The 12500-nt window shown below is 45.9% G+C and overlaps 1 protein-coding gene across 1 annotated transcript in view; it reads right to left on the reverse strand.

The window, feature by feature from the left end:
• Positions 1–12500, reverse strand: part of dnmbp (dynamin binding protein) — a gene marked incomplete at its 5' end in the record, with an annotated part of 46890 nt that overhangs the window by 10060 nt on the left and 24330 nt on the right. Inside the window, 3 exons of the mRNA XM_080541901.1 lie at positions 941–1088; positions 1745–1844; positions 2277–2482. Coding sequence (XP_080398027.1) covers positions 941–1088; positions 1745–1844; positions 2277–2482 — 454 coding nt within the window. The remainder of the gene's footprint in view (positions 1–940; positions 1089–1744; positions 1845–2276; positions 2483–12500) is intronic.

The raw sequence follows: 12500 nt of genomic DNA on the forward strand, positions 1-12500 counted from the left end.
CTATATAAGTGCAGTCCATTTACCATTTATTTTTATAAAGTCCACACAGCCCAAAACAAGCCAAATCAAAGTCGGCACCGTCAGAATAAAGTGCCTCAATAAAGTGGCTTAATAAAGTGCCTTAGCACAATCTCACCTTGAATAACGCTGCAGGTTATTTTTCTAACCGACATGACCTCTATAATTCAAATCCCGGTACCAAGTACCAAGTACGCCCCATATCAACCGTTGAAGGATATTCAAGATAACAATGACTTCACTTTCCTCCTCGGCTTCAAGTGGCTCAAACATTAATGATCAACACGCCGAACCATATCTCTGTGTTAGAGGTCAACGCAAGGTTTCGTTTTCATGCCTACAAAACGTTACACACACACATGCAACTGTAGTCACTCTGTCATTAGGTTTCGATCAATTCACACACACACACACACACAAGTTATACACTGTAGTAGTGCCATGTCACAACCGTCAACGGTGTTCTTTTCAGCCATGTCATCGGGTTTTTCCAGTCTTGAGAGGTTTTCTTAAGTCCAAATAGACGCCAAATAGCCCCCCTACCCCCTAGGCAGTAACCACTCTTGGGTCCAGTTGTTCAAAACGTTTCATTTGCTCATTTCGTTTGCTATCCACGATCAGATCGATCTGGCTGATTTTGAATCGTATAGGGGGGAAATCAGCCAGCTTGATCTGATCCTGGATAACAAAAAAGAATAATTCTGATCCAGATTAAACGTTTTGAACAACCGGGCCCTGTAGATCTGAGAGGATTGGATAGAGGTGTTTACAACATGGCATCATTGTCCCCAAGCCAACCAGAAGCTAACCTTTTACCATAATTGGTTATTGGTTATTCATATTATGGCGTTAGGGGGCTAGGGGTCGAAATGGAATCAGGCCTCTCTCTGTGTCTGGCGTCTAGCTAGTCGCAGTCTCTCACCTGAGCTTCTCCAGACACTCCAGGACGTGCTTCTGGATGGTCTCGTCCTTCTCGTAGGTCTCCAGGAGGGCGATGGCGTCGTCGTGGTTCTGGCAGTAGAGCTTGTACACCTCCTCCAGCTCCGACTTGAAGTCCAGGAACACCTGGCCTGGGAGACACGGGACGGAGACAGACCCCAGTAAACAAAGAGTCCAAAAGACGTCCTCAGGGAAGCCGGAATGTGGGTTCAGATGACGTTTTTCTAGGACGTCCAGACGACGTCTTTAGGACGTCTTGTAGTCCATAAGACATCCTAAAAGACGTCTTTTGGACTCTTTGTTCACTGGGACGGACTCATTCTACCTGATCTGTTTGTCTGTTTCTACGTTTCTAAAGACAGTCATAAAAATCAATACCCCCCTCCCCAAGGAGTGTAGAGTGTAGTGATAGGGGAGAAAAAAAAGTGGGTAAATTCTGGATAATGGCTAAAATAGCGTGCGTCATCTCAACATAAAGACTGACATTGAAAACCCCAATGTAGCGTGAAAGGTGGGTAAACGACACACACATTTAACCATTAAAACGTCAACAGCTTGTTTACTTGTGTCGCACTAAATCATCCCCCCCCCCGGACCCCAAACATGCCTGCGGCTGAAAACACAAATAGTAGTGTAAAAGGTGGGTAAACAACACACACATTAAACCATTAAAATGGCGTGTGAACAGCTTGTTTACTTGTGTCGCACTAAATCATCTCCCTCCCCCTCCGGCACCCCTAACATGGCTGTGACTTCGGCCTGTGACCTAGCCAGCATGTATGCTCACCAATGGAGTCAGTGTCCTCCAGAGCCTTGAAGAGCCGTCGCGAGAGGTCGATCACAGAGTTGATGTTGCCGAAGAGGCCGTCATAGTCCACGTTCATCACCTGCAGGGAGAACAGACACACTGCGTTAAAGTCTGAATGGGAGTTCAACGATCGGTGATCAGAGTATCAACACAGAACATCTATATCTATGGAAACATTACCTTCCAAAACCATATACAGTAGGAATAATCAGGTATTTGACTTTACTCCACATTGTATCTGTCCCTATCAGATCTTTTTTTAATGTTTGTTTTATGTTTTTTTTTTTTTAAGTAATTTTTTCTGAGTGGGGCAGTCCCACTCATATTTTACATTTTATTGGACAGATACAGTGAAGACAGACAGGAAAGTAAGGAGAAGAAGGGAGAGAGAGAGGGCATGTCAGCAGGGCATGGGCCGGATTCGAAGATTTCAAACCCATGCCGACATAATGTGTGCACTGTAGACCGCGGTGCTAGACCACTGGGCCACCCCAGGCCATGCGTCCTGTACCTGTTTGCGTTGGAGAGGCAGCACGATCTCCTTCACACACATCTGCATGTCCTTGATGTAGTCCTTCTCCGTCTGCAGCAGCTCCTCGATGACCTTCGACCTCTTCTCCAGCATCCTCTGCTCGGGGTCCTCGCTGGCCACCACCACAGACACCGGCTCCGCCTCTGACTCCAGGGACTTGGGCTGAGCGGACAGCAGGGTCATCTCTGATAGGGTGGGGGAAAGGCATTTGACATAAATGGACTGACTTACATAGCGCCTTCATCCAAAGCGCTTTACAACGGCCTCTCATTCACCCATTCACACACAATTTTCACACGCCAATGGCGGCAAGCTACCATGCAAGGCGCCGGCCCGCTCACTGGGAGCAATTTGGGGGTCAGCGTCTTGCCCAAGGACACTTCAACATGTGGCCAGCCGGGGCTCGAACCGCCGATCTGCCGACCTTGCGATCATTCACACATCTCTGTCTCTCTCTCTGGGTCTCTCTCTCTCTCTCTCTCTCTCTCTCTCTCCCTCTCTCCTTCCCTCCCTCCCTCCCAGTCATGTGTGGCCCGGGCTTTGATCGATGTCTCTGGCACCGTGGCTAGGCCGGGTCTCTGGGTCTCTGGGGCTGGCCGGGCCGGGAGGGAGAGCCCGGTTCACGCTCTGCCAGGCCCAGTCAATGGGCTCTGGGATGGAGTGGACTTAAGCTCTTTGTCTCCCGCACAATGGACTGTGACAGCAACTAGAGAGATATGGGTTCTCTCTCTCTCTCTCTGGGGGGAGACGGGGGAGGGAGGAGAGGGTGAAGGAGGGAGCAGGAGAGGGAGGATAGGACACTAGGGAGGATAGGAAGAAAGAGAGAGAAGTATACTTGAAAAGAGGGAGGAGAGAGAGAGGTGGGGGTTAATATCTACAGTCTGTGTGTGTGTGTGTGTGTGTGTGTGTTTACATGACACATCCACATTCTGCCTGTCTTAAGCGCGCTAAGTTGCCGTTAACAAGGTTAAGTCTAATTCCAGTCATTACGTTCTGAAGACAAGGGTCTCTCTCTCTCTCTCCCAGGTCCTGAGATGATGTCATCGTGTGGTCACCACCACCGTGAAAGCAAATCTCTAATGTTGCTGAATCGTTACAAGAGCGTCGCTTTTAAGATTAGCCTAGCCTACCAGAGTGCTAAGAGCTAAGAGGAATTATAGAGACAGTGTTTTAACAACAGGTGTCTCCATCTCCGGACCTCAAACGTTATGGGTGTGTGTGTGTCTGTGTGTGTGTGTGGTCACCTGTTCCAGCTCTGTTCAAGGTTTATTTATGTACAGAACATTCCGGAGCAATGTGTGTTTGACCGCAGTGGAGCAGTCGTGGCTTCTTAATGTGTCGTCCTAGGCCTCTCTACAGATTAACTCGATCATGCCTTCTCCTCTCTCCACTCCTCGACTCCCCTGTCCCACCGTAGAGATGTGGGGTGGGTGGGGGGTCTGTCTGATCCTCTCCGGCCACCTGCCCTCTAACACCACCCCCGCCCCCCCCTCTGCCCCCCCACTTCCCGAGCCCCTTCGTACAGCTTAGTAGGCACCAGACGGCTTCCCTCAAACGTACTCCAGAGATTTCTCGCCTTATTATCTCTTTCTTCTTCTTCTTCTTCTCTCAGTCACTGTCTCTTTCGCTCCTTCTGTCCTTCTGCAGGTCCTTTATTAGGAACACTATAACAATACTGGGTATCGCCTCCCTTTGCTCTCAAAACAGCGTCAATCCTTCGTGTCATTGATTCCACAACATGTTGGAAACATTCCTGGTCCAAACATTCCTGATTCTGACACAGAGTTTTCAGGTGTGCTTTCAAGCTGTGAATCTCCTGTTCTACCACATTCCAAAGACGTTCTATTGGTCTGTTCTAGCGTTCTACCGTGACAGGGCTGGCCGCTGAAGAACACTGAACTCATTGTCATGATCATGATCTGAACACAGCAAAGACCTAGGTTCTAGGCCCTGGACAATCTAGACAATTTGATGGCAGCTACTAGATTGTAATCAAGTGCAATACTGAAACACAACTGTGAACATTTCAAACCTGCAAACTGCGACACTTTAAATGAATGTGCAATAACACTATGTGCAATATGACAACCCTTGGGTACATAAGGTTCAGAGATAGGAAATGTTAGAATAGGTATAGCATAGCATAGAGTACAGCACAGTGTTTTATTTGTATAGTATAGTATAGTGGATAGTGTACATAGCCTTTATTTATGTAAACCAGCTCTTTTCCCTTCTTGTTTTTAGTTTTTTTTTCCTAGCACCAGGGGAGCCCCCCCTCCCAAATTTCGTTGTTTGGTACCTGTACTATATCAATGACAAATAAAGACCATTCATTCATTCATTCATGAAACCATTTTGAGGTGTCTTTCGCTTTGTGACACGGTGCATTATCAGGCTGGAAGCAGCCATGAGAAGACCGGTACATTGTAGACATGAAGGCACATGGTCAGCAACAATACTCAAACAGGCTGTGGCATTCATTAACAGTCCCAAAGTGTGCCAAGAAAACATTCCCCCGCACCATTACACCACCTCCACCAGCTTGCATGAATGAGAAGGTGTACAGGATGTTCCTAACAACATGTTCAGTGAGTATAGGTTCTACACGACACCAAAACAGGCATCTTCAAAGGGTTCTCCTACCGGGACTACCTGAAGAACCCTATAGGTAGAACCTTTTTCTCTAAAGGCCAATGCACACGGTGTGCGATTTTGTCGCACGACAACATTCGATTCTCAATTCACACCAATGAATGAATGAATGTGAATGGAGAATCGAATGTTGTCGTGCGACAATATCGCATCGCACGCCGTGTGCATTGTCTCATTGGGTCTCATTCAAAACAATGGAATCGAATTCGGCGGTGCGACAAAATCGCACGCCCTGTGCATTGGCCTTAAGAGTACAGTAGGTAGGACTTCGACCATAACTATGACAACGTGACAAGTACAATGAGACCAGTTGAGAATGACTGAGGAGACCGAAGCTGAATTCGGTTTGAGGTCTTCATCGCCGTGGAACCGCGATAGTGTGGCCCCATTGTGACATGTTTACGAGCCGCATAATTGGCTCTTATCAAAGGGCAGAATGCAGTCTGTCACAATAGGCTGTGGCCGCCCCGCCCCCTATGAACTACATCCCAAGAGTTTTTTACCCCAATCAGAAATAACAGAAAAGGCCAGAGAAATAGAGAGGGGTTCCGTTGTTAATTGGTTTCAGTCGGACGGCTCGGCCATTCCCACGTTTGATCCTCTCCTTCACACATCATCTGCCCTACTTCACATGTTTATATATGCAGCTCCCACATACACACTTGTCCGCAAACACACACACACACACACACACACACACACAAGCAGATTTTGACCCACTTTTCTGCTTTGGAATTCCAGTTCTCTTTGTTCTCTCTGATAATCAAAGTCGCGCACGCGCACACAGACACACACACACACCTGCTAACATCTACCGTAAAGCCACTTCAAATCCTCTCAATGCTTTTTAACATTTTAACACACAACTCCGAGCAGGTAAAAGCATCTGACCGTGTCCTCCGCTGAGCCTTGCTCAAACAGTAGCTAGCCTACATACATTCTCTCCACCGTGTTGACTCAGTAAACTACTAAACTACCACTGTCATCCACTTCAACCTTGAGCTAACAGTCACTAGCCTACAGTAGTAGTACAATGTGGACTCAGTATCCGCTAGCACCTCAATGCTAATCAGAGGATCAGTCAGTCAGGTGTGTGTCCGTGTGTGTACACGTGTGTGTGTGTGTGTGTCTGTGTGTGTGTGTGTCTGTGTGTGTGTGTGTGAGGGCGAATGTAAAAATGGCGTGTGTGTCATTATGTGTGAGATTGTAGATACAGTATGTGTTCCACGGCCTAGCGGACTAGGGGACGCCTCATGCGTACATAACAGTAGCCAGTAATATATTATGTACACATACACACACACACGCACACACACACAAAGGCCACGGTATGGAGTGGAAGTAATTGCTTGTGGCATTGTTTGGTCATCCTAAAACAGTCCCAGCCCTGACTTTTCCGTGTGGGGACAACAGGGCAGGGCAGGGGGGGGGGGGCAGGGGGGGGTCGACATCCTACAAGGGGGTCCGTGGGGACGACGGGGGGGAGTGGAAGTGTGGGGGTTAAGGGATGAGCCATGTTTATAAGCCTGACTCGGTTACACACACACACACACAGACACGCACGCATGCACACACACACACACACACACACAGACACGCACGCATGCACACACACACATACACAGACCCATGCACACACACACCCACCCACACAGACACATACACATGCACGCACACACACACCCACCCACACACACAGACACATGCACGCACACACACACACACACTTGAAACTAGTTTTCAACTTACTGCTAATCATCAACAACGTAGCACGCTCGAACTAGCATACGAAGAGAAGAAGCTAATGTTATCTGTTCACCGAGCAGATGACTTTTACAGAAGGTAGTCATCATAGCTACTGTTAAATACACACCCTAAAATACATCATCACAGGGTCATGAATCACGGTCGCTCCCTAGCGACTCATTACTGTCTCTGTCACGTTGCCATACTTCAGATAACCAACAGAAACAGACATGAGAGAGAGAGAGAGAGAGAGAGAGAGAGAGAGAGAGAGAGAGAGAGAGAGAGAGAGAGAGAGAGAGGAGCACAAGTCACCGCCTGCCATTTAATGCAGCACTAGCAGCTTAGTGTGGCTTTTTTTCGCAAGTCCCTCCTAGAAAAAACACAAGACATGTGCCAACTGTTGCAGCTTGCATGTGCTTGACACCAGATCATGAAGCTGTTGGGATGTTGCTGTCCACTCTGACTGATCCCTGCAAACATGGCCTAGCTCAGACACTTGACTCATTAGTTCTAGTGGAGTTCAAACTCCTTCAACCAACTGTGAACTCAGTGACCAACACTCCAGAGCAGTGAGTCTCACACACTGTTCACAGGACCCCAGGAAGACTAGCTAATGTCATGGCATTAGCTAATGGGGGTCCTAATAAACAAACAACCAAACCAAACAAACACTGTAGGGAGGACAAAAGCTGTCATTCCTACACACTGCATCACATTGATTGAGTATCACAAACTTGCAACCAACTGCCACATTTTCAAACAACATACACAACCTAAGAGGCAATCTTTTTAGATGTTGGACATTCACAAGACAAGTCACATTTAGCTGAAAACATCAACATCCACAACTGAGAATGATTCTTCAATGAATGAATGAATGAAAGAAAGAAAGAAAGAGAGAGAGAGAGGGCCTGCAAGCCTTCACCCACCTAGAGCAATGGAATGTCCCTTCACACGCTGTCACACACACACACACACACCCCACACACACACACAGAGGTTCAAGGCAGCCCAGTCATTCCAAGGCAGTCTGGGTAGAGTTCCATGGGTAGTGTCTTGCTGTTGTCCTAAGCCTCGTGGAAGACTCCCTCTGTTTGTTTGTCCCTCTGTCTGTCTCTCCGTTTGTCTGTCTGTCTCAGTGCACAGACTCCATTCTGTTGGCACATTACCATGAGAATGGAAGGGACCCACCACGATTACACACAACCCACTGGACACACACAGCCACGGTGGGAGCGGGCTAAAGCCAGGATCTGGACTATACCGCTGCAGTGGCTGATGGGTAATGAGCGTGTTGCTGGAGTGAGGGAGTGCATGCAAGTGTATGATTGTGTTTTCACACTTGTCTTGTCTCAGTACACACACACACACACACACACACATACAGATACATGATCACAGATGATAACACACTGTGGTAGTCATGGAGACTCCTGGTCCAGTGTGATAGGCAGAGTCTGCTCCATGTTTCTGCCAGGACTGATGAATTGACCTGACTCCACCCCCTAACAGGCCTGACTCCACCCCCTAACAGAGCTGACTCCACCCCCTAACAGACCTGACTCCACCCCCTAAGAGACCTGACTCCACCCCCTAACAGAGCTGACTCCACCCCCTAACAGAGCTGACTCCGCCCCCTAACAGACCTGACTCCACCCCTAACCGGCTGAATTCCATCAAGATCTTTATGATCTCTCATTCAACAGGTCGTATGTCATTGTGTTTGTCTGTGTAGCCCCCTCACCCTCTCTCTCTCTCTCTCTCTCTCTCTCTCTCTCTCTGGAGCCATTAAGTATTCATACCAACTTTTAAAGCATGTGTTTTAGAGCCTGACAGATGTCACAGCACCAATAATATCAATATTATCGGCTGATATTGGCCTTTTACAGAAATATCTGTATCGGCACATATTCCACCATTAATGCAACTAATATGTGTGTCAGCCTCACATTCTGAAATGATAGAAAATTTGTGTAATTGGGTTTTTCCATAGCAATATATATATATATATATATATATATATATATATATATATGTATGAGTATTTTAATGAAATAATAAGCTTGTTTGTTGCAGTTTGCTGTTACTAGAGTGCCTACTGAAATGGATGAATTTAGCAAAGTAGTGTTAGCTCTTTGGTTTGTTTACTCTGGTGCAGAGAGAGGAGCATACCACTTTGATAAAGTGTGTTTTGGGGAGGGGGAGGGGGAGGGGGGGATGAACCATTCCTGTAAATGAGAGTGGTTGGCATCCAGAAAAAGCTAGGGGGTATTCTAACAGCATGTTCTAAGAATACTTTTCACAGTGAATGTGTATAATGTATATAATTAAATATAACTAAAAATAATTCAGTAGATAGTAATTCATTCTGTCACAACAACTTAGATTGAACAGAAAATCACTGACATGTGACAGGCCTTGCACATGTGAAGTTCCTATTTGGCATAGTATCAGTAACTGTGCACATGCACATCAAATAAATGTTGCTCTTTATCAATGGACATCACTTCAGGTCATTATTGAGATAATGGACGTTTGCCTAACCAGCATTATGAGTATATTGTCCTTTGTTATCCTATGAAAACTGTGCTAAAAAAATGAATTATGTGGAGATTATTGTATTAACTCAAACAATCCAGACAAAAAATCTAAACATTAAAGTCCATATGTAAATAAAGTTATGTGTAATAAAGTGGAATGAAACAGGAAAAAAGTATGAAGACACTAACTGAAATAAAAAAAAACTGCAGATATATCTAGGTTATCAGTGACTGAGTTTACTCCCATAAATCGGTATCAGACCCATTAATCCAGGATCAGTCTGCTCTGCTCTGAGTTATAGAGCTATAAAGCATTAAAACCTGTGGGTGAAGTCCAGAGTCGTGTTTTATGTTGAACGTGCCTCAGTGTTAAGATAGTCATGCTGGGCTGAGCTGTTCCAAAGTTTGTGTTCCAAAGAGAGAGAGAGAGAGAGAGAGAGAGAGAGAGAGGGAGGGAGAGGGAGAGAGAGAGAGAGAGAGAGAGAGAGGGGGGGGGGGAGAGAGAGAGAGAGAGAGAGAGAGAGAGAGAAAGAGAGAGAGAGAGAGAGAAAGAGAGAGAGAGAGAGAGAGAGAGAGAGAGAAAGAGAGAGAGAGAGAGAGAGAGAGAGAGAGAGAGAGAGAGAGAGAGAGAGAGAGAGAGAGAGAGAGAGAGAGAGAGAGTAAGGTCAGACACAATCACTGCTGTGTGTGCTCGGCCCAAAGTTCACACAAGAACGCCCTGTCGCCATGGCTACGCTAATAGCGGGGGCCTCTTAATATGAAGCCAAGCATCGGAGTGAGGGGGGTGGCTCCGCTGGAGAGAGAGAGAGAGAGAGAGAGAGAGAGAGAGAGAGAGAGAGAGACAGAGAGAGAGAGAGAGAGAGACAGAGAGAGACAGAGAGAGAGAGAGAGAGAGAGACAGAGAGAGAGACAGAGAGAGAGAGTGTGTGTGTATGTGTGTGTGCGTGTGTGTGTGTGTGTTCAAGCCAAGGCAAAAAAAAGTGTGTGTGAATGAGTTTATACAAGCCCAGTGACAATGTGAAAATGTAGCTTGCAAATCTTTATAACGGCAACAGTGTTATAGGCTGGGTTATAGGCTGGTTGGGGCTTGCTCATGATCAAGGCAGTTTGACTTCATAAATCTCGACACTTCAAGAAGACTTCAAAACCGTGGGAAAGCCATGGGAGTGGTTGAATGATCCTTTTTAAAGATACAAATCAAATCAAATCATTTATTTGTATACCGCATTTCTCACAAGACTCGACTCAATGCGCTTCACATGATGACAGACAACAAACTCTGGTTCTCAATTTTCTATATTGAATTTTCCAACTCTTCTTCACTGACAAAAACAAAACATTAGATAAATAAACCAATGTGGTGCAACTCTTTCTAGTGTCCAATCCATTGCACTTCACTCCTAATGCTTTCCCCTATCTAACACTTCCACATCAACAAGAAGAGAGATGAGGTCGAGACAAAGCAGAAGGACGCTTTCAAATACTGAGACAGGGACAGGGACAACCGGAGGGTCAAAGGTCAAAAGGACACATTCCAGTTCTCCCGTTGACCGACTGATCACTTGTTGGGTGTCTGTGATCTATCTCGATAGCAGGGTATTCACACTCCCCATAGTTAGAATAACAAGAAAATCTTACTTCCAGTTACATGGAAATCCAATAACCATCATCAGCAGTTTCAAAGAAATCACTGAGAAGTTACTTTCGTTAAAAAGAAAAAGTGTGTGCAGAAAACAGCATATGATGCTTTTTTTGGGGGGGGGGGGGGAATCTGGACTAATCCGTCTTTTGAATGTGTTTTTCTTTGAGATAAGGCCTTTATTGATGAATAGGATTTAAATGAGTAAAGCTACAGTACTGTCTGGTAATCACGTTTGAGCCTGGAGGTCCTAACGCAACGTTTCAAGGTTAGGGAGGTTGGAATCCCAAGTGGTGGAAGACGGTGGAAGCTTTGAATGAGGCGTCTCAAACTCCACGTCTTGAGAACAACCCTTCACGTCTTTGCGTTTTTCTCTGAACAACAATGTGCAATTTGTTCAAGAGTGCATCGAGTTCGGGCATTATGTACACGGTGAGACTTAATTAAAATCTGGTAATTGGGGGACCCGTTCTCAATCAAAACCTGAATCGGGACGTTTCTGGAGAAACACACAAACAATGGGTCTGTTTTGAACACGCAACGATGCTGATTAAGGATTCATGAATGAAACCGCGATGTATAAAAGAAGAAAGCGCAGTTGGAATATGCACGTCGCTTACATTCTAACCCCTCAATCGAACATTTACACATGATTGTTGAAGAATGAGAAGCTTTGGAGAAAGATAACGGGCGGCTGTGGCGCAGGAGGTAGAGTCGCCGTCTAATGATCACAAGGTTGGCAGATCAGCGGTTCGAGCCCCGGCTGGCCACATGTCGAAGTGTCCTTGGGCAAGACACTGAACCCCACAATTGCTCCAGTGAGCGGGCTGGCAGCTTGCCGCCATTGGTGTGTGAATGTGTGTGTGAATGGGTGAATGAGAGGCCATTGTAAAGCGCTTTGGAGCAGCAAAAAAGGCGCTATATAAGTGCAGTCCATTTACTACTTTGACACTGTCAACATGCTGTGGGATTGAAGAATGCTGTTCTGTCTTGCATCCGAAACCTCATGAATACAGGTTGGAGTTGAAAATCACCTCAAGACCTGTTGAGCAGAGGCACCGGGAATGCCATCAATCAGCAGCTAACAAGTGTTTGTTGATTCTACTGTTGAGGAGAGATACAGACAAACAGATACAGTGATTTCTGTATTTGGGGTCTATGTGTGTAGTCATTCTGTAGCCAAGCAACAAAGCAGGACATGTTGGTGTTGGAGCCATATTAAGGCTTTTGAGTTTGAGTAAGGAAATCTGATATGTTTGTGAAATGTTTTGTTTACCTTTTTGATATAGTCAACTACCTGATCTAATTGCTGTGAGTGGTTGCACCTGGTGGGAGTTCTGTACATAGGTGATCTACATGTGTGTTTGGTAGGTTATGGTGGAGCTGATAATGTTTTCAACCGCACAGCGTATCGCACAGGATTTATCGCACAAGGTACATGACATAATGCACAAGGAAAGTCAACCCGAGTTTGTTTAGTTTAATAAATTATTTTCTTTTTTGATAAACTACGACTCTGTGAGTGCTTTCAAAGGAGTGTGTGTGTCGGAAAAACCTTTCACCATAACCTCAGTGGTTAAATGTAAGAAGGAGACAGGGATTAGCCATTTCACAAGTATATACTGT

This window comes from Nansenia antarctica (assembly GCF_963989245.1).
Source record: "Nansenia antarctica genome assembly, chromosome: 11".
NCBI lineage: Eukaryota > Metazoa > Chordata > Actinopteri > Argentiniformes > Microstomatidae > Nansenia > Nansenia antarctica.